This window comes from Mirounga leonina, unplaced genomic scaffold (assembly GCF_011800145.1).
Source record: "Mirounga leonina isolate KUSES-001 unplaced genomic scaffold, KU_Mleo_1.0 Mir_54, whole genome shotgun sequence".
In the NCBI taxonomy this organism is placed as follows: domain Eukaryota; kingdom Metazoa; phylum Chordata; class Mammalia; order Carnivora; family Phocidae; genus Mirounga; species Mirounga leonina.
This window is the reverse complement of record NW_023270812.1, coordinates 2,771,160-2,796,052: the sequence shown is the minus strand read 5'-3', so window position 1 is coordinate 2,796,052 and position 24,893 is coordinate 2,771,160. Positions and strand designations below refer to the sequence as shown.

The window sequence follows — 24,893 nt, the reverse complement described above, 5'->3', positions numbered from 1 at the left end:
CCATGAAAGTCACCCTTTTTAAGGATACAATTCAGGGGTTTTTTAGTATACTCCCGGAGTTGTACGAACCGTCACCACTATCTGATTCCAGAACATCCTCATCACCACAAAAAGGAACCCTGTCCCCCATTAGCAGTCGCCCCTCCATTCCCTCCTCCCCCCGACCCCTGGAAACTACTAGTAACTTTCTCTCTGTATAGATTTGCCTATTCTGGACATTTCGTATAAATGGAATCGTACAGGGTGCCTGAGTGGCTCAGTCAGTTGAGCATCCGACTCTTGATTTTGGCTCAGGTCATGACCTCAGGGTTGTGAGGTCAAGCTCCGCGCTGGGCTCCTCACTGGGCATGGAGCCTGCCTAAGACTCTCTGTCTCCCCTCTCCCCACCCCACGGATGCTCTCAAATAAATAAATAAAAGGAATCATACAATATATAACCTTTTTTGTTTAGCTTTTACTCAGCATAATATGGTCAAGATTCACCCATGATAAAGCATATATATGAATACATTCTTTTTTTATAGCTGAATAATATTCCGCTATATAGTTGTTACACTACCTTTTATCCATTCATCAGTTGGTGGTCACGTGGGTGGTTAACATCCATACAATTGTATTATTTTTTGTTAATAAATAAAGAAACCACTCATGATAGTGTTATCCTACAACAGTGTTTCTCGACCTCTTAATTCGTGCCCTCCTTCAATGTTACTTGGAATTCCAAATAAGTTACATATCCTGCCTAAAAGCAAATAGACAGTTGTGATTGGCTATGGCTTTTCAGAGGGCATGAGCTCTCCTTTCTAAAAGAGATATTTGTACACAATCAAAACAACAACAACAACAACCCTCAAAAATATTAGTATCAGCAATTTTGAATGTGATTATGATTAATATGATTAACATGGGTTAGGTGAAGTAACAGCAACAAAAAATTAACCGGCAGTAGAGTGGGGGAGAGGTCCCCGCCTGACAGTAAAGAATCTATACTTGCTGGTGATTTAAAAAGAAGGTTTTGTGCCTGAAATAGGGATGGGTCCCAAATTACCTCTTGTTATGGAGCTGGCAGAATGAGTTAGTGCCTGGAGCATTATCCTTTTCTAAAATCCATTTTTGTTTATTTCAGTCTCTCCCTTAAAGTGCTTCTTAATAATCCTGGGGTTATTTCTATATTCTTAGTGAATTTTAAATATATAATTTTAAATGGATAATAACATTTGTAGTGGAATTTTATAAAATGTTGCTAAAGGGTGCTTCCAATTTAATACCCCCTCCAGGGGGGAAGAAAAAAAAAGTTACTTTCTCTTCCAGACCACTTCTAGTAGGAAGATGCATAAAAGACCAGAAGGAGAGCCCCAGGAGAACACTCACCTCCTCTGGCTTCCAGGAGACACCGGATGGCTGCTTCTGCCTCCTGAGCATTGGTAGTTTTGATCTGCTTGACATTGTAGGGTTTACTTATCCCCATCCTGGCTTTGGGCTTCAGGAGAGAAACAAGAAGAAAAGCATATTAACAGAGGCAGGAAAACAGGCTCGCCTGGTCCGCTTACTGCCTACTGATCAATCTGCAGGGGTGAGGGGCACGGGGCTCCATCAGACAGGAGTTAAACACAAACTCCAATGTAGACTGCATCCCTCAAGCCTCCTCCCGGAAGTACTCTCATACCAAGAAGAGGAATGCAATAATTCAGAGCTGACAAGCCTCCTCTCCCAAACTGGGTGATTACAGGTCTTTGCAAGCCTCCTCTCCCAAACTGGGTAGTTACAGGTCTTTGCAAGCCTCCTCTCCCAAACTGGCTGGTTACAAGGTCTTTGCAAGCCTCCTCTCCCAAACTGGCTGGTTACAGGTCTTTGCATTGTGGATATACCACTATCTATTTAATTAACCAGGTAAAAGCCAGAAAGCACCATCAGAAGCCACTTCTCCCACAGCTCAGCAAAGTTATTAAAACACCTTCCACTCTTTTCTCGAAAGTAACTTTTTCTACCTCTTCACCTTTCTCCCTCTTAACCCAAACCTCTGGGTTACCACTGATTACCTGCCTTCACTGTTGTCAACTACTGAGGCCCAGTCATTCCCTCTTCCTGCTATCACACGTGATATCTGTCCAGCCTCCTGGGACAGCTCGCCTCCACCCAGCACCCCGGCTTCACCTCCCTCACCTCCATGCCACTGACCGTCACCTCCTGTCGTCCTGAGCAGCTCACTGCCATCCTCTGGAAGTTTCCGCCTCTACAATCCTCCCTCACTGTGGTTATTACTAGTGTTCCCCTACTGCACTATTTAGGCCCTATTACCCCCCTTCTTCTTAGCCTCTTCTCTCAAGACAACTGATCTGAATTTCTCCTATTTTGCCTTTTATCGAGCACTGCTCTGTACACCAAGGTCAACGGCAATCCTCAGAAAGGAGAGAAGCAGAGGAGTCTGGAAACTAACAGTTCCACCACACAGGGACACGTGGGATTTTTCATCAAGTAAGATTTTCTCTCTAACACTCTGTACAACCATGCAGAAACCCTGTAACAGATCTGCTCCTGAGTTCTGGGTTTGGGAGCGCGCTGGTGGGCGGGCAGAGGGTAAAGAGATGTAGGTATATGTGTTCACTGAGAAGAGGCAATCCCACAGGATCTTAGGGGCCGAATATGGACCATGGGGCAGATCCCTTGGGTTTGAAATGCTGGCCCATTTTGCTTTGAACCAAACACAGAAGAACTCACCGCCTGCTGGGGTGCCCCCGGCAGAAGTTTTGCCGTCTGCAAAATCGAGTACTGCCCGTGGGTGCCGGAGGAGATGGACACGTCCGACGCCGACTTTTTCACCACTAAACCAGCTGTGAAAACCAACGAGGGCAGAGTCTCAATCTTAGTGAAGTCACCAGCTGCTCTGAGGCCAATTCCCAGCCAGCCGAGAGCCAGTCCAACCACGGACACGGTTAGGGTCTCAGCCTGTGTGGGGCAGGTGGGCATCCACAGGGTCGGTATTAAATTTCTCTTTTGATTCTCAGTTTGTGCCTATTCCCTAGATAAGTATTATTTGAATGCAAATTTTATCTAACATCCTGGGGGGGGTCAAAAATCTGATATAAAAGTCAATGTATTTTGGAGTGGTTTAAAATACACTACTGTTATTAGGACCCCATTTTAAAAATGGCTTGTGGGCAAAATCTAAAAAATCCCAAAGCAGGGGAATAAATGATATTAAATGACACAGTCATTAGGAAATCACATTTTAGAACATGCAGGGGCACCTGGGTGGCGCAGTTGGTGAATGTCCGACTCTTGCTTTTGGCTCGGGTCGTGATCTCAGGGTTGTGAGATCGAGCCCCGCTCAGGCTCTGTGCTTAGTGCAGAGTCTGCTTGGGACCCTCTCTCCCTCTGCCCCTCCCCTGACACTGGCATGAGCTTGGTCTCTCTCTAAAAATAAATAAATAAATCTTTAAAAAAAAAAAAAAAAGAACATTTAAAGACACAGACATTAGATGAAAGACAAAGGACCAAGCAGAGTGGATACCAGTTTTGTAAAAAATAAATAAATAACCACATGTAGGTATAGATGTACATAATCAGAAAAAGGCTAGAAGTCTTGTGGTTGACAGTTGTTACTTGTAGACTATCAAGTGCATTTTAAAATTTTATTTTTTTATATGTATCTATTTTTGTAAATTTTCACAATACGATATAAATTTTACTTTTTACTTATTTAGTATTTTAATCTCTGAGTGTTAACTCAGAAAAGGAAAGAACATGCTTAAAAAGTCACGTGCTTCCAGCTTGCCATCGATTACTAATGTGACGTAAGCCAAGATGAACCCAATGGGAAAGTAAAGCCTGAGGGAAAATCTCTGACTGTCACACTTTCGGGGTGGGGGGAAAGAAGTAAACAGTAGAGGTAAAACAGAAAGTGCTCAAAAGCCCGTCACCAATGTCTTTTCAGGTCCTTAAGGGAAGCTTGAGGGGCCAAGGACCGCTCTGGAGGAGACAGGATGAAGAGTGCCGTCCGCGGGGCCGGGCCGGGAAGGGCCCATCCTCAGGTGGCCGGACGCCAGGGGCAGCAGGTGTGGGCCCGCAGAAGCCAGGATGCCTGGAGGGCCGGGTATCGGGGCTTCCTGGAGCCCTGGGAAACAGGGAGGGGGGAAGCAGGCACGGACAGAAGGCCACTTCTGCGGGGCTGGGGAGGAAGGTGCTAGAAGGTCTTTGCTTGGCGGCCCCCTCCATTTTCCATTCTCTACCATCTCCAACAGAAAGCCCCTTAACGCAAACCACGGCTACGGGAAGGCGAACAGCTGTGTACAAGAATCACGTAGTTTGCTGTGAGAAACACAACCATCTCTGGGATCGACACAAAAAGGAGCCTGAGGAGGGGAAGGTGCTGGGGACCCAGCGAGGCAGCAGCGACTCAGAGGCAGGTGTTGAGTAGCAGGAAATAGGGGTTATTCCCAGCAGGCATGGTGGAAGCCGAAAGCAACAAAGTCTTACTTGGAGGGGGGGGTCTCTGCGGTGGGTGAGGTGGCCGAGGCCTAGTGGGAACCGACAGAGACCTGCTTGGAGAACGGTGCCGGAAATCTCCAACTGCTTCCGGCTCCTGCTTTAGCGCCACCAGCTCAGCATCATCTGGAGGACATGGTGGAACGCGAGTGAGGCGTGAGGCAGGGCCCGGACTCGGGTCTGCGCAGAACCAACTGCAGAAGGGCCCCCCGCAGGGCAGGGGGCCCCTCTCTGCTGGCATGGGAGGGCGGGAGTGGGGCACCCACTGCCTGCTTGGAACAGGAGATGAACTGTGGACAAGGCTTCCAGTCCAGACATGAGAGACATGGAAATTTTTCCAAGGGTAGGGGTGTCTCCTTCTAAAATAATGAAGGAGACTCACACAGAGTAGAGGAGACACTTGAAGACCAGAGCCCCTCAGTTTGAATTCCTCACTCTAACACAGGACTGTGGTTTTGGAAGCTGAGAATATTCTCTGTCTCTGCCCACAGGGTAGCCTGCCATCTGGGGGCAAGCTCCTGGTATGGGGCGTCCCTGCCCATCGTCACCCATTGCCAGCTACTTCACAGGTGATCGACCTCCTGACTTGTCCTGCAAATACCTTCTAAGGCTCGGAGGGGCGTGAGGACGTGACTGCTTTGATTTTATTACATATACACTTATTACACATAAGTTCAGGGAAATTGCAGGTCTTCTCTCCCACACTACAGCATAGCCCGATTTTTGGCTCAGACGCTCCACCCCTCACATTTCCAACAGCTCAAACCCATGTATTTTTGAGGTTGGAGCTGGGAAGAGGCAGGGCTTCTCCTTCTAATGGGAATGCCTGAACCCCCACAGCATCAAGGACATGCCTTCTCGACACCTGCCAGGTGGCAAGGTTGCCCACATAGCCCCATGCCCCTCTACTAATTTTTCACTCCAAGAGGTCTTGGTGCACATATGTGCCCTCCCCTCGAGAGGCTTCCTGAATGATGGCCACTTCTGCAGAAAAGGACTGCCTGCTATCTGAAGAGCATGCCCCTTCAGCCACTTCCACTCAGGGCAGGAGCCCTCTGGATGTGCAGTGCACAGAACCACCTCGATTGGGCAATGGTCCCCAAACCCAGCCATGCATCTCAGTCACCTGGGGAGCTTCATGAAATACCAGATTTTCAGGGTCCCAGCCCACCCCTGCCAAACCCACATCTCCATGATGGGGATCAGCAACTGTACATTTAAGAGCTCCTGATGGCTCAATGCAGCCAGGCTACTAACCACCTTTGGGACCATGGCACAAAGGGGCTTGGGGGTGTCTGCACCTCTCCCGGCAAGTTACCTTCCCTGGGAAGCATCTCAATTCACTTTCACCCCGTTCTGTATTCTCAGCTGCAGCTCAAAGGGGCCTGACACATGCTAAGCTGCCGAACCTACCAGACAAGAGCTTTCCTCCAATGGGGAAGGCACAGCGAGCGGCACTGGGAATCCACTTGTGGCTGTGGGAGAGTCTGGGGCTGGGGCACAAACGACCCTAATTTCCAGCCCATGAAAGGCCAGCGGGCTTTAAAACTTATTCAAAAGGGCCATTACACCATATAACCTAGGGCTTTGCAGTTTAATCTGCGGGACTTTGAGTCCCTCTTTGCTTAAGTCTCAATGATAGAATGATGCTAATGTATCATATTACTGTGTAATAACATGTTATAGGAATGTAACCAGACCCCAGCACTGAGGACATAGATACTGGATGGACCCAGACGGTGTGCTAAGTGAAATACATTAGACATAGAAAGACAAGTATGATTTCACGTACATGTGGAACCTAAAAAACAAAACAAACAACAGCCAAAAAAAAAACCCAAACCCAGAAACAGACTCATACATACAGAGGACTGGTTGTTGACTCCCCAGGGGGGGAGGGGGAGATAGGTGAAGGAGATTAAGAGATACAAACTTACAGTTTAAAATCAGTCACAGGGATGAAAAGTATAGCATAGGAATACAGTCAATAATACTGTTTCAACATTATATGGTGACACATGGTAACCACAAGCACTGCGTAATGTATAGAATTACAGGTTCACTAAGTTGTACACCTGAAACCAATATAACGTTGTATGTCAATTATATTTCAATAAAAAAATAAGTATGTCTCTTACGGGATTGAAATATACATTGTGGAGAAGAAAAACAGAATTACAAATGTAAAACCAATTCAGGGCTGTGGCCATTTAAACATACTGAAGAAGCAGGGATTACCACGGATCTGGTAAGCTGTAACGGTACCAGTGGTAAAAATAAATAAATAAAAAGCACATAGAAAATCAGTGTGGTGGTAGCTGGATACGGGCCCAGAGCCCGGTTTCCACCCACTTGCTAGGACTTGTGGTTTCAGCCCTAGCGTGGGCTGGGAGCACTTAACTGGTGGCCTCATGCAATGCCCTGGTGCGGAGAGAAAGCAGATCGGATGCCAGAGGCTCTTTAGAAAAGGAAGGGCCAAGCTACCTTTGTAGGTCGGGTGCTGCTTCTTTTTAGTGAGTGCAGGTGACTTGCTGACAGGCACCGCTGCTGTGGAGCTGGGGGCTTCGGAGAGGCTGTCCCCGCCCATCTCGCCATCTGAGACCACAGGCTGACTTAGTTCATCCACCAAATAGTCTTCATCATCTTCGAGAATATCCCCTGGGGGAAGGAAATGTCACAGTGCACAATGAGGGTAAATGGCACAGCCTTCGGGCAGTGGGTCTGTTTCACCATCCGGGCTTGCTGCTCGGCGTCGGGATGCCTGCGGCCCAGCCTCCAGCAGCCTGGGGGCGCCCACGTGTCAACAGGTACAGGACGCCAGTTCCATTCAGGCCTGAGACACGGACTGAGCCCACAGCCCAGACAGCCTCAAAAACACTGTTCTCACTGTCATTTCAGACAGCTCCAGGTCTTACTGCTTCATGCATCACCCCTAGATGTGCCAAACCGAGCACATAGAATATAGTGCTTGTGATCCAAGGACCGCCCGTCACCTTAGGTGTGAGAAGGGGTCTTGAAAATCTCATGCTGGTTGCTGGAACTTGCCTGCTGGCCTCGCCACAATGACCAAGAGGTCCTTGCAAAGCTACTCACCCTCTGACTCATAGTCCAGAGTTGTGAAGTCAAAGTTTTCCTCCAGCAAACAGGAATTGGCAGTGGGAGACATGGAGGCCATGCTATCCCGCTTTCGGATGATCTCCTCTTGCAAACCCTTCAGCCAGTCCTTGGTCTTTGGTCTGATCTTCACGGCTCTGCCTTTCACCTGAGGACACAGTGGCCATCTGAGAAGGAGTACAGACCTCAGAACCAACCCCATGCTTTCAAAGGGCATTTGGCTCAAACTCCTGCATCAGCAGCAGGCCAATCTTCATGTTTTGCCATGAAAAGTTGAGGGTCCAGACCTCAGGCAAGATCAGCAGAGCTCACGTTTGACCCAAATAAAAGTTGAATTATCATCTCCAGCTTTTCATGCCATGTGAACGTAAAACCAGGATATTATCAAAATGGGAACTCCTTGTACACTGCATAGTCCAAAATACACTGTCTAAAGAGAAGGACTGCAATGCCCTCCCATGTGCAGGTGTGAGCTGAGACAGACCCAGTGACTCAGGGGGATCTACTTTCTAACACTTGCTCTTCCCCCCAAATTCTGCAAGTGGCCAGGGCTGGACATTAGAGACCTCAATGAGGGGACCAGAAATAGACACCAGAAGGAAGGGTGCTAGTTCCTGCCCTCATGTGGTGCCCAAGAAGACTCTGGGGAGTAAGCAGCCCCCCGCTCCATGGGTGACCGAGCACGACTTACCTTCATACCATCCACATCCAGGACGCTGAGAGCCGAGTGACTGTCTGCAAAAGTCACCAGCATCTGCCCTTGGTTGATCCTGGAATGAATGAGATGGGCCAAGTCAATGCCAAGAACAATCCGGCAGCTCTCGTGGATTCTGGCCGGCCATGTACCCAACACGCACATGGGACCCGCACCAGCCGGGGCACTAATTACCTGACAAGAACGATGGTCCCGTAATTGCCCAGGGTCTGCATGAGTTCTGTGCGCACATCTTCAGGAAACTCGTTTTTCTCTTCTAAGGTTGGTGACTGAAGGTTGACCACGACGGTGGCATCCAGGGGGCCCTGGAAAGAGGACACTTCCCGAAACACCGTCTCCCGAGCACCCACATCGACTTCTTGAACTTCCACCTCCACAATCGCCAGCACGGGTCTGCATTAGACACAGAGGGAAGACAGGTGACGGGTAACGGGGCTGAGCAGATCCCAACCCCCAGAGCTCCGCTGTGAAGAGCGAACATCGATGACCCACGGGTGTGGCCCCAGCCCAGTGCCAGCACCTGGCTGTTCTGTCCTAGGCTTTCAGATTCTATCTTTGCCCAATCTCAGCATTGTCTTGGCATTCTCACCTAAGAGTGGTTTAGAAAAAACAGTGCCAGCCATTAGCAGAGATTTTTCTATGTGGTTTTAGTCAGTACTGCCAAGGATGGAGAGAAGTGGGAATTCCCCCTTGGCTAGGGGTTCAAGCTTTTTGGAGGGCTATTTGGCAATTGCTGTTAAGAATCTCAAAAATGTTCATCTCTTTTAACCTACTAATTTTAATTCTAGGACTCTAAGAAAGTGACCAGAGATTCACACAAAGATTTATACACAGGATGATTATTACAGCACTGTTGATGGAAGGGGGAAGGGGAAACAGTCTATCTGTCCCATGACAGGGAAACAGGTTATGGTGCAGCCATATGATAATATTTTACACAATTAATAAGAATAATGTCAGAGAAGTCGAGTTGACATCCCCAGGAAAACAGATCAGCAGGAAATAATGCAATCGTTTATTGCCACTGTGCTAGAGGGGTGGGTTTACTCTCTTTACAAAAATTTAGGAAATCCTCTATTATGAAGATTATGTAATCTTCTTGAAGACTTTTATAATACAGTATTAAGTGGAAACAAAACAGAAGACAAAATAGATGATATGGCAGTGACCTTTAAAACCAGGGAACACTGCAAAAATGAAGAGATGTGAGTGATAATCAGTATGCTCCTCCCACAAACTTATATCGCCATTGTTAGATTTTTGGGGGTTTTTTTGCATCTAGAAAAAAAAAAAGAAGATGGAGAAAAATCTGATGCAGGGATATGCACTAAGTGAGTGGCAGAAAACCTTCTGGGAGAAACCGCACACGCTTAAGAGAAGCCTCCTCGCTGAGGAAGGCGGGGGCAGGTGCAGGTGCTCGCGGGCAGCGCCCCCAGCAGGGATGCGAATGGGCTACAGATACGCGGGACGCCTGCATGAATCTGCAGAGAATGAGGCTGGCGGGGAAAAGCCAGTCCCCCCCGCCCCATTCTGATTCCATTTATGTAACATGCTTGGAATGAAGAAATTATGGAAAGGGAGGAGAAGAGCAGTGGTGGACAGGGGTTAGGGAGCAGGGCTGTGAAAAGGCGCCGGGAGGCATCCCTCTGATGAAGGGGATGTTCTGTGTCTTGACAGTGACATGGCTGCTATCCTGGTGGCGACACTGTGCTACAGAGTGACAGGACCTCCCCACTGCAGGGCCTGGGAAAGAGTACCCGAGCTCTCTGTATTATTCCTTACAACCGCACGTGCCAATCTAGAATTACCTCAACATAAAACGTTTAATTTAAAAATATGAATGTAGGGGCGCCTGGGTGGCTCAGTTGGTTGGGCGACTGCCTTCGGCTCAGGTCATGATCCTGGAGTCCTGGGATCGAGTCCCGCATCCGGCTCCCTGCTCAGCGGGGAGCCTGCTTCTGCCTCTGACCCTCCCCCCTCTCATGTGCTCTCTCTCATTCTCTCTCCTAAATAAATAAAATCTTTAAAATACATACATACATACATACATACATACATAAATAAATAAAAAATATGAATGTAGTAAAGCAAAATGATAAGTCTGCAAAATATAATCCTAATGTCCTCACACGCATACCTGTACGTGAAAGGGCGTCTGCACACAAGCACACACCGCACACAAGTTAACATTTTGGTGTAAAGTCTTCTAACGCACACGGAAAATGCAGAAGACACCTAACAGACCACTGCAGACCCTGTCTCAGAGGGTGGAACTACGGAGGGTTTGTTTGTGGACGTAGGTCTCCCCTAACTGTCAATAACTGAGGGGCTCTGCTTCTGTAATCGGAAAAATCCACAAATGTCTAAGACACACCTCAAACCAGTATGTCCAGATCTGCAGCTCCCAGCATCCCAGTAGAGCGAAGGTTACTCCGTCCTTCCGGCTGCTCAGGCCAAACTCTGGGGTCCTCCTCAAATCTGCTCCCCCCCAAAACCCCATCCAATCTGTCAGGCAATTCTGTGGGCTCCACTTTCAAAATCTATCAAGAACCCAACTGTTTCTCGCCATGGGGACCCGTGACCATCTGGTCCAAGGCTGGCACTGCCCTTGCTTACTGCACTAGCTTCTTCCCTGGCCCCACTGGACTCCCTTGGGCTGATTCTGTCAACACCTCGTCAGATAATGCCACTCCTCAGCCTGAGTCAAACCCAACGTTCTTGTGGCCCGCGGGGTTCCACATGGCCTGCACTGCTTGCCCAGCTCCTATGACCTCCTCTACTCTTTCCACTCCACCTTGATTCTCTGGATCCCTGAAGGTTCACTGCCTTGCCCTGGAATGCTCTCCCCCTGTCACCCCTATGGCTCATACTCTCACTTCTTTCAGGTCTGGGGCTCCACGGTCATCATATCCGAAAAGCCTTCCTTGAACACTGGGTATAAAAGAGCACCAACCCTTTGTCTGAGTCTTGTCACTATTTTTCCTTTCACATTTGTTTACTGTCTGTCTGTCCTCATTAGACAATTCCATGAGAGTATGGTCTTGTCTCTTTTGTTCACTGTGCCAGGGACAGGGCCTGGTATACAAGGCCCTTCAGTGAATAGAGGTTAAATGAATTGCTTCTAAAGACACTCACTGAACTAGGGCGCCTAGGTGGCTCAGTCGGTTAAGCGGCTGCCTTCGGCTCAGGTCATGATCCTGGAGTCCCGGGATCGAGTCCCGCATCGGGCTCCCTGCTCAGCAGGGAGTCTGCTTCTCCCTCTGACCCTCCTCCCTCTCATGCTCTCTGTCTCTCATTCTCTCTCAAATAAATTAAAAAAAAAAAAAAAAAAATCTAAAAAAAAAAAGACACTCCCTGAACTAGCAAACTGATACTTTGCTATAGAAAGTCCTATAACTGGAGATTTCCCGAGGTTCATTTCTAGGTGTGGATTTGCCACAACAGGTTTCCTAAGAATTTAGAATATCTAAAGATTTAGACCTACTGGCTGACCGGCTCTTGACCACCAACTCTCTCTCCTAATTTCCTTCCTTGTAGAAGTTGAAACTGACAGGCTAGTTTTGTAGCAGCCATGGGAAGATCAAACCCTTCCTATTCACACCCTCAAATGCCATCCTCTGTCTCTTTAAAGATGTTCCACGAGACTAATCTCCCTCTGCGGCTGGTCCCAGCGCACATCGAGCTGACCGACCCTGCTGCTGTGTTCCATCCATAATGCAAGACACGCCAGGCCAAACCAACAGCTCAGAGCATTTAAGAACTCAGAATCCAACACTTAAAAACCATTTCACATTTGTAATGATAAAATATTAGAAAAAAATGTCACCAGTAGGTAAATGGGTAAATTCCATCGATACACTTAGTGGAATACTGGACAGCAATTATAAGGCAATAAGCCAGGTCTGTAATGCCGACGTGATTGTATCTCAAAGACATGAAGTGACAAAAAAGCAAGGTGCACAATGACATCATTTGTGGGAATTTAAACTGCAAAATACTACAGGCTGCATCTTTGCAATTTTCATAAATGAGGTCATTTATGATACGAGCAATTACAATACCAACACGGATTCATTCTTGGTGGTGGGGACAAAGCTATTGGTCACACTACTCTTCGCTCTTTACTGTATTTCACACGCGTGCACACACGCATCCCGGGGGGGACCGCAAGTCCGTTCTCTGCGGGGATAAACAGATGTCGCTTTCCGCAGCCCAGGAGAAGGTGCCCAAGGCGGCGAGGGCCGTACCTGTGATCAGACGCTTGTAGTTCGGCTCGGCCGTAATACTTGAGGGCACCAGGAGACCAGGAATGTCTGACGGTGGTTTCAGCCTCGACATCGTTGTCCAGAAGGTTGAGCTCTCCAGCTACTCACAGGGATTCCAATCGAGAGACCCACATACAACAGAAAACAGTATCAACACAAGGGAATGCCGACTGAGGAAGCCTACACCAGGGATCTACGGCACAGACACACCTGTCCCAGACTCGTCTGCTCTAACCTGCTGGGCCGGAAACCCTGCTGAGCTGGCCTGGGGGGTCTAGGGTAGATAATCTACGTAGAGGACCCAGTGCTGCCTACTTCCTCCCCAGTGGACAAGCTGAGTGGGACTGCAGACGTAGCTGTTGGGGTTCCCATCCCAGGGCCCACTGGAACACAGGAAGTCTGCAGCCCCCTATGTAGGCGAAGCCGCGGCTAAGGACATCACGGTATGCCTGCCTCTTGGTGCCCCGGGGATGAGCACAGATGTCCAAAGACTGATCTGAACGACGGGATCCCCTGCTTTGAAATCTCTGCATCCATCTTGCCAGAAAAGCAGAGCTGTTTTACCTCTAGGCGCTCTAAATCAACTGCCTTGCGAGTTGGCCATCACTTAACAATTCAAAACGTACTTGGCAATGAATTGAGAAAAAACTCTTCTTTCCTGTGTCTGGCTCACGTTCGATGTGTAATTGGAGCTTTAAGCAGGTCAGCGCTTGATTGAACGAAATGCGCGGGATAAAGTGCATGTGTGTGAGAGGGTGAGTCACTGGAGAGGAAGAGCGCGGCTTCTCTCCTTGCTGTCCACTCAGAAGGCAGACGGCGTGGTGTGTGTGTGTGTGCGGGGGGCACAGCCGTGATGCGGGGGCAGGGAGAGCCGGGGGGCTCCCCAAAGCACAACTTCCAAAGCTTAGGGGCTACCAACTGGAATGGCTTTCCTGTAGTTTGGGGTTATCAAGAGAGATGCTATTTATGTAGCAAAGGGCGCTGTGCTGAATAAACGTGACTGACTTGCCTTCTATGCTATTGATCGTTCACCCTCCACCAGCTCTGAGCGCGCACACATCTCACGCACCTGTCCTGTCAAAAGAGTGCCTCTTCCTCCACCACAGGACCCTGTCTGTCCAGGCAGGGGTGCGGCATTTGTCACTTGTGTCGTAGGCGGCCGAGCCAACGTCATATTTGTAGGTAGGTCCAAAATTAATGGCGCCTTCATGAAAGTCTTTAAAAATCTATTGGGAGAAAAGACCAAGACCACCTTAGCTCTCCTAGATTCTGTACAGCGTACGCAAAAACAAAAAACAGAAAAGCCCATTCCAGAGTGCTCTCTTCCTAAAAAGACACAGAATCTACATTATAGTTGTAAGTATGTTTAAAACTGAACACGTGGGGTGCCTGCGTGGCTCAGATGGTTAAGCGTCTGCCTTCGGCTCAGGTCATGATCCTGGTCCTGGGATCGAGTCTTGCATCGGGCTCCCTGCTCAGTGGGGAGCCTGCTTCTCCCTCTGCCTCTCTCTGTGTCTCTTATGAATAAATAAATAAAATCTTAAAAAAAAAATTAAAAAATAAAACTGAACACGTGTGTGCTATTTTGTTAGCAAGAGAGTGATGATTATTCATTCCACTGACTTACACACCACCCCAGGATCTCCCACCCACCTCGGGTATCCAATGTATCACCTCGCGGTGAGGATCCCAGGTGCCCATCCGCTCAGTGCCAGACCTGGCGCAATGCCCGGCCGTACCTAACAAGGCCTTCGTTGATATCTGCTAACTAAATAAGTTGGGTAAATAGAAGCACAGAACTGAAACTAAATTCTGTTTCTGTTTAGCTCTGGATCCAGCCCCAGGGCCGTGAGAAGACCCTGGAACAGACCTCACTACTTCTCTCTGTGCATCTGTGGAAGGGTGTGGACAATACTGGTAGGAGGAAGGAAGAAAAACCTGTTCTAGAGAGGTATGGTGTGGTTACTTTTCCATCTGGACACCCTTTGGCAATCCGGGGCAGGGCTGAGCGGGGAGTGAACAGAAAACCTCGAGGAATGTCTGAATCTCGCTGTAGGAAAGACCTTACCTCCCCCAGCTCTGCACACTGGACCAGCTGTATTATTTTCAAAAGGTAAATGGAGCGGGGCTGTGCTTCTGTCATCTGAGCCCCACCTGCTACAAAGCTAACAGGCACCAAAATGAGCAGACGGTATTAGTTGGAGAAGATACACTTTGGGTCATCTGGAAGCTGGCCAGGGTGCCCCTGAAGAACTGAGGACAGATCCCATACTTGAATCTTTCCTATCACATCATAGCCTAAGGAGTCACTAAAAAACTGCATATGGGGGGGCGCCTGGGTGGCTCAGTCAGTTGAGCATCTGACTCTTGATTTTGGCTCAGGTCATGATCTCGGGGTCATGGGATGGAGCCCTGTATCAGGCTCCACGCTCAGTGGGAAGTCTGCTTGAGATTTTCTCCCTCTCCCTCTGCCCCTCCTCCCACTCATGCTCTGTCTCTCTAAAATAAATCAATAAATCTTTAAAAAAAAAAAAACAAACTGCACATTGGTCATGTAGGGGATAAACATGAACTCTGTAGTTTGACAGTTGTGGACTGCATCATGGCTCTGTGTACTGACTGTGTGACCTTGGACTCATTTGACCTGGGCCTCTGTTTTCTTGTCTATAAAATGGGTATAATACCTAATTTGTAGGATGGTCTGGAGGATTATCCACAGCAGTTGATATATAAAGTATATCAAATATTGTTCTAATGTGTGTGTGCTCACCATTGAGAAACAGAGATCTCCCGAAAACAGAGTACTTGGAGTGTCACTCGGTGGCTGAGTACATATAAGTGCGGCAGGCCCTACACGGCTGGCCTGTGAGTACAGGCGGGGTGGTCAGCATTCAGCAGCCTCCCACAGGGCTGCGCTTGATGCGGACACGCGGCCCTTCCAAGCAGCTCTGACTCCAGCGGAGTGTGCTGGTGACTTAAGAGCCCAACTTACTTTCCCATTTGATTTCTGTAGCTGCAGCTGATCAAATTCCAGAAGTTTCTTCCAGTCTTGGCGTTTGACAAAATAGAAGACTTCCTCATAAGTGAGATCGATGCGGTAGTTGAAATCGCCACACCAAAACACGTAATCGTGAGAAAAAATGTTCCTTCCCTGTTAAAGAAAATCACAGTCATTTCGGCCCCTTTGCAAAGGAGGTGGGGGAGGGGGAGGGAAACTCACCAGGCAGATGATACAGATGTGTTTTTTCTTAAAATATTACATAACAAAAGACTTCCCATGGACCATCTCATCTTTCCTTAATCACATACACCTACTGAGGAGCTTTTACGTGGCTTCCTTCATTTTATTTAATTTTTTTTTTTAAAGATTTTATTTATTTATTTGACAGAGAGAGACACAGCGAGAGAGGGAACACAAGCAGGGGGAGTGGGAGAGGGAGAAGCAGGCTTCCCGCTGAGGAGGGAGCCCGATGCGGGGCTCAATCCCAGGACCCGGGGATCATGACCTGAGCTGAAGGCAGACGCTTAACGACTGAGCCACCCAAGCGCCCCTTCCTTCATTTTAAATGACAGTGTTTTTGAGTGGTTTGGAGAAAGCTCATCTCTAACTGGGAAGCATGGCTGCCCATCTTCACTGCGCCCGCCCCAGCTCTGAGATTGGGCTGTGCTCCTGCTTTCATTACATCTATATCCAAAGATGAGTTGCCCAAACATTCAGTGTTATGAGTATCAGGCTTAAGAACATAAAAATAGGGCGCCTGGGTGGCTCAGTTGGTTAAGCGACTGCCTTCGGCTCAGGTCATGATCCTGGAGTCGCGGGATCGAGTCCCGCATCGGGCTCCCTGCTCGGCGGGGAGTCTGCTTCTCCCTCTCCCGCTCCCCCCTCTTGTGCTCTCTCTCTCACTCTAAAAAAAAAAAAAAAAAAAAAGAACATAAAAATGCTCGGAATGGGCAACTTTGTAAAATGTCGTGGATTTTATCCATTTCCATCCTGTGACCCTCCGTCCCATTCTTTTCTCCCCTGCCCTGTCTAGCCCACCCTGAGCCCGTGGTCCCCCGGCGCAGCCCTGGAGAGCGCGGGATCCTCGCCCCTCCTTCCCAGCCATGAATCACATGCCAATGACAGTGGCCACAACATAGCCCCCGCCCCATCTACCTGTGCTGGGCTCTGTCCTGGGGGCACCCTGCCCTCACAGCAGCCCTGGGAAGCACGTACTGTCGGCTCTCCTTCATTATCTCCTTTTTATCCTTCAGATAAAAAGTTCAAAAGAGCTTGCTAAAGTTATTACACCACTAATGTGTAACAAAGGCAACTTTGGACTCAGATCTGCCTAACTCCAAAGCCTGTTTCTATTATCCTCATGTGGCATTTCCACTCCCTGCAACCCACGACAGTAATCTGGACAGAAGATTAACATGATCACAACCAAATCAATGAGTGTGTAGAGCCCTGCTGCCCAACAGAACGTTCTCCAGTGATGGAAACATTCTCCACCCACACTGTCCAAAACAGGAGCCACCAGCCACAAGCAGCCGCCGCGTGGCCGCCAAGAAACATGGCCAGTGTAACCAAGGAACTTTTTATTTCACTTAATTTTAACGAATTTAAGTTTAAATACCTGCTTGTGCCTTGTCTACTGGGCAGCACAGGTATAGAGTATTAACTTATAGGTATCCTCGATATTTCTGTTGTTGAAAAAAAAAAAAGCTCCATTATAAGCCCTTTGAATATTTTGAATGTGTCCAAAGTTTACTATTTCAAAATAGCACTCTAAGTGAGAAGGGCTGGACTTTTTTTTTTAACTAAATGGACACACAAAGAAAACATGCACCATGTCCTCTGTAGTCCCAGAAGACTGCACATTGTAAATTTCCCAACCCTGTCTGTTTCTTCTTTAATCCAAGAAATAGAAACTACAGCAGAGATTACAGCACTTATTGGTGAAAATGAAAGAGTTTTCGCCTTGAGTACTTGTGCAGCCCAGTACACAGGATGTCAGGTTTATGGGATCTATCTGGGCTCACACGGAGGAGCTCCACAACCCAGCCAGCTGTGTCACAGATATGGGCAGAAGGTGTGACGGAAAGAGCTGGCCTCCCCTCACTGCAGGGAGACGGGGGGTCTGCACCAGGCTGAAGGTGTGCGGGCATCATCTCTGCACAGGAAGGGGAACATCTGAATCTGAGTCTGGAAAGGCCACCCGCGGGCTTTGGGGTGGAAACCCCTGACGTCACTAGAGGGCAGCATGGTGCACGCTATCGGCAACTGGGAGACCAGGTGGGAGGATCCAGGGCTCCTCCAACATGAATACACAGATTTCAAAAAAATGGGCCTTCTTATCTGAGCTGCAACAGAATGTAGGTCTGAAGACCATGAATCTTAAGAAAACTAAGTCTCGTACTGTTTGGATTCGGATGTTCTTCACCAACTTGGACAAAGCGTGCACACAAATGCAAAGAAAATGTAGGGTGCATAAGGACATTCGGGAAATGTGTAATAGAGACGGGGCACAGAACACTCCAGGGACATCCCCTGGACTGAGCTCTACTGTCCCAGCCCAAGTCACTTCCCCTCCCCCAGGGCTCAGCCCCCGGAGGGCAGGGACCCTCCCGTAGCCGCACCCCTGATGCCTGGCCTCTATCAGCAGCTCAGAAAACCACCTACGGGGCGCACTGAGGAGGGAGCTAGAACGCGCGCCCGGTCACATTCCAGGCCACCGTCCACCCATGCCACGGTGCTCTCACCATCGGGAAACTCAGCTTCTGGGTGATCTCCCTGTAGTCTTCGTTCCTCTCCTTCACCTGGGACTGCCCGGCCGTCAGGTGGCTGCACACGAAGCAGAAGCTGGTGCTGTGGAACTGAAAGCGGATGCCCACGGCCCCTTTGTTCCCCGCCTTTCCCCCCATGCCGGTCTTCACCGTGTCCATGGCCACGTCCCTGCAACACAGAAGGGGCACACGCGGCAGCTCCTTAGCGGCTAGGACAGAAAAACGCGAACAAGCTTTGCGGCGGCCAAGACCTGGGCTGTTCAGTCGCCTCTTGGGCAGCCAGGCCACCCAGTGACTGCCCCGGCGTCACTCCTGCCCTCTCTCCTCTCCCTGTGGCGGGCCCGGAGAACCGTCTCCACGGCCCCAACTCTCAAGTGCCCTGTGCTCACAAAGGCACCCGGGAAGCTTTCACCTCCATCCCGGCTTTCCGCTCCCAAGTCCTCGTCCTCCTTGTCGCCCGTGACACAGCTCACAGCTTGGACTTCACTGTCCCCTGCCCCACCCCTCACTTTCCTGCAACATGCAGGAGGTGCCATCAGGTAGCCGCCCCGTTATCTGTGCCGGGCTGCGCAGGTGTTTTCCACGCAGACACCTGCTCCCTGGGACTGTCAGCGGGCAGACAAGGTGAGGGGATAACTGGCCAAGAGGCACAAGAGCTAAGCCAGCTAAGGCTGGAGGAGAGGCCGGGGAGCCTGGGCGGCCTCTGGGCAATCTGGAGCTCCCCAGCATCGCCCTCTCTGTCATGGTTCATCTCTGACCTTTATCCTGACCTTACCTTTCCTGACTCTCACCCCCGCACTTTGGACACCGCCCAACTGCCCGAACACACACTCGGGGGGGACAGGGACTTAAAGATTTTCCCAAAGTCAAAGAAGAGGATGATGAGCACGGAGCATAGCCATACTCTCCCAGCACTGCCCCCAGCATGCCTCTGGTCCTCTAAATATTCAGAGGTGTTCAACCAGGAGGGGGAAAAGTTCAGCCTGGCATGGGCAGCAACTTCAGCCTGGCATGGGAGGAAATTCTATTGATATGAGTGAGACCAGGTAGCAGTGGGAAGTTATGAGTCATTGAAGGAAAAGGTGAGTTCTTCCCAAACCTTAAAACACACATGCATGCAGACACACGCACACGCACACTCTTTCCTATGAGGACACCCGTTTGCTGAGTGTTCCCTATCTGACATACACAAAGTGGTCACTTTAGGGGCATTACGATGGGGTGACAGCAGTAGAGACTTTCTGCCCACCCATCTTATTTAGAACTCTTTTAAAAAGAGACAAAAGAATTGGCATTTCCTGATGAGTTACTCAGCTCTTGGTCAGAGGCTTCCTGTCTAAAACTTCAATAAGGAATCCCTTTCCTTGCACAAAACAGAGCTTGGGAGGACAACAATCACTCCTTCTGAAAGAGTTCAGCTTCCTGGCCCGCAAGGTTCCCACTGTGGCTTTTTAATCGCCAGACAATATTCTATTCAGCCTGCTTTGTCCTTGGGGGTTTGCTACATTTATCTAGAATAATGGCAAGTCCTGATTCCTGTTGCAGGAGGGGAGGAGGAAGAGGAAGTCTGAACAAAACACCAAGACGAACGCCCCCACGCCCCCCAGATGTTCATAAACTAAATGTTCTTACCTGATGAACGGGACATGGTATGGACGTACAAAGATATACAGACAGACGCCCACCAGCTGTGCCGAAGTCAAGAGAATGTACCTATGAGAGCGGGAGATGGCTTTCTGGAGCTGCTCACCCCACATCTTCCTGTTGGTGGTACTGGAAAAGACGAGAAACAAATGACACTTCACAGTCTGCTGGACATGGGCTCTCCCACCGACAAACTCCTCCCGCCCTTATTCTTTCTATAGAACTAGTGTCACTGTCCCCACTCCCATGTTAGTGCCATGCCTTCATGCCTGCAGTGGACTACCCGTGTATTTCTGGTTGTGTCATACACATCATCGCACATACCTCACCCCACCCCTGCCACCTAAAACCCAACACAGCACCTTGCTCATAAGAGCTGCAGAGATCAGGTTTTATTATTTGTTCAGGAAGTTCCTTGAAATTAAACTAGGAAAGAAAAGGTCCAGTTGACCCTAAACAAAACGTTAATACAGTGGTTTTCTTTGTATCTGTACAGAGAGGAGAAGCACCTTCTCCCCGAACTTATGCTTCTCACCTTCCCCGGTAAAGGTGAATCAGCACGCTCCCAGGCCGGCCCTCCGCCCCGACCCTCCAGGTGTGCACACGCCAGCTCACAGCATGACTCAGCCTCCACACATGGCCGAGAATATATAGTAGTAACCCGCCCTTCCTGCGATTTCCTTAATTTGAAGAAAGAGGAACTGGAGGTGCACATCTGTGTGTGGGGGAGGGGAGGGTAGGAGTGCAATCAGAGGAGTTCCTACACCCCGAGGGTCACAGGGCAGTGGATGCAGAAGCAGGATGGACCCAGTGTCCCACTCCTAGCCAGGCGCCTGGCTCAGGAAAACCTCGGGTGAGTTTCAGGGTGCAATCCTGCACCCCTTGTGCCCGGATGCTCACCTGGCATTGACGATATTCCCTGCGCTCAGCTCCACCATCTCTTCAAACCCCACGGCAAATATGTCAGCTGGGCTGTCCTCATCTAGGGGGAAAGGCGGGAGTTGAGGGAAATCAGACAGCACAAAGTCTGCATTCGTGGACGCACGGGGTGCCACGTGTGCCCATTTGAGCCCAGGTGTACCACTGCTCGGTGCACTCGTCCAGATGACTCAGTGAAGCTCCATGCTGATCCCCCCCCTTCCCTCACCTCCCCCAGAGCCCATGGCCTTTCCCGGTCTCCCTCCTGGGACACGTTAGTGACCTCTCCACACCTCTGTTCCTTTGTCTGCGGAAGGGATGGTAACCGCCATCTCACAAGGACGTCGTGAAGCATCCATACCCGCCCCACTTGGCAGGTAGTAAGGGCACTGCCCTGTGGGTTCCTCTTCCTCCCCAGCACATCATAAGCATCACCAACATATGCATCAGACCCAAAGGCACGTCTCACGCTTGCCAACTCCATCCTTCGCACAGTGTGGGCCCAGCCTTGCCCGGTTAATGACAGACTGATGTGGTCCTGTCCCAGGGGACTGCCATCCTGGTGACTGGAGGAGGGAAAACCCTGCCCAGCTTGGGGACCGCAGAGGTCTCCTATAGAAATGTGTTTTATGGGGAACACAGCAAGGTGAGGTGTTGCTCATCCATCCTGTGTCCCCTTTAAGGAAGCAGAGGGGTTAATATGACCCCTGCAGCCACTGGCCGCATCTCTCCAGGGCACCGCCCCCCCTTCTGCCACTCAGCCCCCGAGCCTGAGCCAGGCTGTGGTTCCCAGCGCTGCAGAAAGGGAGACCCCGCCCTCCCTGACTCCACTGGGAGAGGCCAGGCCGTCCACTTCCTTTCCTGTTGGCCTCACAGGGCAACCTGGAACCGCAAGCTTAACTGGTTTGAAGTTTTTCTTCTTTGTTTAAGGGAAAAAATACCCATTTGTCTGCTCTGCTGGCAAGAGTCCCCACAACCCCTCCCCCCTCCCGAACTTGGTGAGTTTCTAGTGGGGGCACTGCTGAGCCCGCCATCCCAATAAAATCCCCTGCAGAGAAAGAGCCAGCTTGCTGTCACCACGCACCCATCCCTGCAGGCACATGAAGAGCCATTTTCCTGAGAAGGGGGAGGGAAGTTCCCTCAGCTGGGCTGCTCTCATGTTCTTGGCATGTACAGGGCCTGCCCCGGGGGGGGGGGGCACTGTGAACGGTCACCACCAACTCAAGAATCCCAGGAACCCTGGCCTGTGGACTCAAGCCAGCCTGGACCTCACGGCAGCAGGGGTGGGAGTGCAGACTGCCCGTGACAGTGAGGGACGGGCCCTGGGTGCGGCTCCTGCCCATCCCTCGGCAGAGAACCGAGGCCGGCTCTCTTGCAGAATCCAAGGGAGCTGGGAAAAGCCGGCCCCACGGTAACACTGACCCAGTGTCCTGCGGAAAATCATTTATGCTTCAAATCCTGCACCGTGAGGCCCTTTCTGCATTTCCTTGCATGATGTAAGACAAAAGGTGAAGTGCCAAACTTAAGAATTATTTTGTTCTTAAAAGGCACGCAATTCTTTTGTGATGACTTAACGTGACCGTGCAGACAGAGGCGTTGAGGGAGAAGGCGGGGGCAGATGCTCCGGGTCAGTAGCAACATGAAATGTGTGCCTGGCTGCAGCCCGGCTTCCTACAGTAACGTGGCTCGAGGGGCCACATCCTCCTCCTAACGACAAAGACGGCTCTGGTGAGCAAACCCGCAAACCGTGAAACCTCCGTCCGGGAAGAGAGAGACCCCCCGACTCCGACGACCCTGCCACACATATGTCAAGTAATTGTCCAGATGTGCTCTGGACACCCACACCACAGCCCTTTCTAAACCTGCTGAGGCGTGAGAACACCAAATACCAAATCGCAGGAGTCACGGGCTGCGCAAGAGGCGAAACCCAGGGCTCCGCGGAATCTGCATGTGGTGGTCAAGGCAGCGGCGCTCACCCTGGGGTCCTGCGAGGCCGGCGAGCTTGGGGGAGTCGAGCAGCCAGTCGGCCAGCTCGGCCGTGCCAAGGAGGTTGCTCCTGAACTGCTTGCCTCCGTTCACGTTCCAGGTCCCCGTGGCGATGCGGATCCGCTTGAAATGCGTGAATTCCGACTGGCGCTCTGCCATGGCTCTCAGGATCCTGGGCGTCACTGGGAGGAGGCAGGAGAGGGCGCGTGTGTCTGCGCTGCCCAAGCACGTGCCTCCTCCCAAAACATGCAGGGGGCTCCCTGTTGGAGAGGGGGCTGCAGATCCCACACACTGGGGCCAGGTGTGCTCCTCGAGAAGGTGGGAAGAGGCTAAAGCCAGGGACACCTGGGTGGCTCAGTAGGTTGGGCGAATGCCTTTGGGTCATGATCCATGACCCAGGTCATGATCCCAGGGTCCTGGGATCGAGCCCTGCATCGGGCTCCCTGTTCGGCGGGGAGTCTGCGTCTCCCTCTCCCTCTGCCTCTCCCCCTGCTTGTGCTCTGTCTCTCTCGCTCTCAAATGAATTAAAAAAAAAAAAAAATCTTAAAAACAAACAAACGAAAAGAGGCTAAAGCCACCATAACCAGTACACTTGCCTGGGCATTTTTGTCACAAAATGTCCTCCTCCATATGCTTTAACCAACCAGACTCCACAGGGAGTCTCTGCCTCAGCACTTCCTCCACAATCCAGTGGGGACATAAACAAGGGGACACTGCAACCTACCACACTTTGAACACCTATATCTAAAACTTGGAATGTCTTACCCCATACCCCATCTCTGCCTTTTTCACCCTCCATCCCTCAGGAGAGGTTTCATTTGCTTTACGTTGGACTCAAGCTTTTAAAAAATCCTTACTCTGAACCAGGTCCATCTTCTAGATACCTAAAATATATTCCATTTTTTAAAGTAGTGACTTACCTCACATCGAAGTCATGCCTACCTACCTACTTAGTAAGATGCTGTGCGATGCAGACCCTTATTTCCAGGTCGACACAAATAACCACCTTGGCTATTGGCAGCCAAGTGAGAGTCTCCCATGGAAGAATGGAAGTAGCAAAGGGGCTGTGAAACCATGTTAAGCGCAGGCAAATTAATTTTTCAAAAATTTCTTAAACAAAGCTTACACATTCTTACAAGGAAAAATGTTGGGTTCTCCCCTTCTTCTCCACTGAGAGCTCTATAGCATTTATAGGATCTAGGTGGTAAGATGCCATTAAAATTCCCTCAAAGAAACCTCTAGCTCATTCACAGGTGGAAGCTAAAAAACCAAAACCACCCTAAAAACCATGAACTCATAGATAACAGAGAACAGACTGGGGGCTGAGGGGGCTGAGGTTGAGAAAGGTGAAGGGAGTCCAAAGTACAGTTATAAAATCAGTAAGTCCTGGGGGGCCACCATAGTTTATAATACTGTGTTGTATATTTCAAAGTTGCTAAGAGAGTCATCTTAAAGGGTCTCTTCATAAAAAAAAACTTTTTTGTAACTATGTGTGTGGATGGATATTAACTAGACTTACTAGATCATTTCAATGTATACAAATACCAAATAATTATGTTGTGCACACGAAAGTAACATAATGTCCTATGTCAACTGTATTCAACTAACAAGAAGAAACCTCTAGCTATTGACAGAAGCATGACAGTCTTGGTCCCTGAGAGCAGGAGGTGTCCTGATCCCCGGAGACAACCATTTCTTCTCCCTCTTCTAGTTCTATAGTGTCCTGGGACCCTAACAAAAGGAGGCCACTCTCACGGGAGACTCCCTGGGACAAATGATATCTGGTGATGGGGATCAAGAAGCCACTGGGGCTGAGAAAGGGTTTCTGGTAAGAGTTAGCACTCCGAGAAATTGACATGTAGAATAATACAGGGTCTCCTGCACCATCTTCTTGACTTTCCCCCTCCTCTTGGCTTGGAAATATAAAGAAAGTATAAGAGTGGGCTTGCACTCAAGGCCAGAAAGCACGGGCCCCCAGGAAATACAATGATAGCTGC

General features: G+C 49.8%; 1 protein-coding gene across 1 annotated transcript in view; it reads right to left on the bottom strand.

Annotated features, from left to right (window-relative positions):
• LOC118001860 (synaptojanin-2-like) overlaps nucleotides 1-24,893 on the bottom strand; it is a 98,696-nt gene that overhangs the window by 5,593 nt on the left and 68,210 nt on the right. The window contains exons 12-25 of the mRNA XM_034992043.1: nucleotides 22,887-23,078; nucleotides 20,893-20,974; nucleotides 19,981-20,121; nucleotides 18,325-18,517; nucleotides 15,572-15,730; nucleotides 13,649-13,805; nucleotides 12,562-12,679; nucleotides 8,489-8,707; nucleotides 8,291-8,369; nucleotides 7,579-7,747; nucleotides 6,970-7,143; nucleotides 4,477-4,611; nucleotides 2,719-2,831; nucleotides 1,372-1,480 (exon numbers count right to left, since the gene is read on the bottom strand). Of these exons, the coding sequence (XP_034847934.1) occupies nucleotides 1,372-1,480; nucleotides 2,719-2,831; nucleotides 4,477-4,611; nucleotides 6,970-7,143; nucleotides 7,579-7,747; nucleotides 8,291-8,369; nucleotides 8,489-8,707; nucleotides 12,562-12,679; nucleotides 13,649-13,805; nucleotides 15,572-15,730; nucleotides 18,325-18,517; nucleotides 19,981-20,121; nucleotides 20,893-20,974; nucleotides 22,887-23,078 (2,040 nt within the window). The remainder of the gene's footprint in view (nucleotides 1-1,371; nucleotides 1,481-2,718; nucleotides 2,832-4,476; nucleotides 4,612-6,969; nucleotides 7,144-7,578; nucleotides 7,748-8,290; nucleotides 8,370-8,488; nucleotides 8,708-12,561; nucleotides 12,680-13,648; nucleotides 13,806-15,571; nucleotides 15,731-18,324; nucleotides 18,518-19,980; nucleotides 20,122-20,892; nucleotides 20,975-22,886; nucleotides 23,079-24,893) is intronic.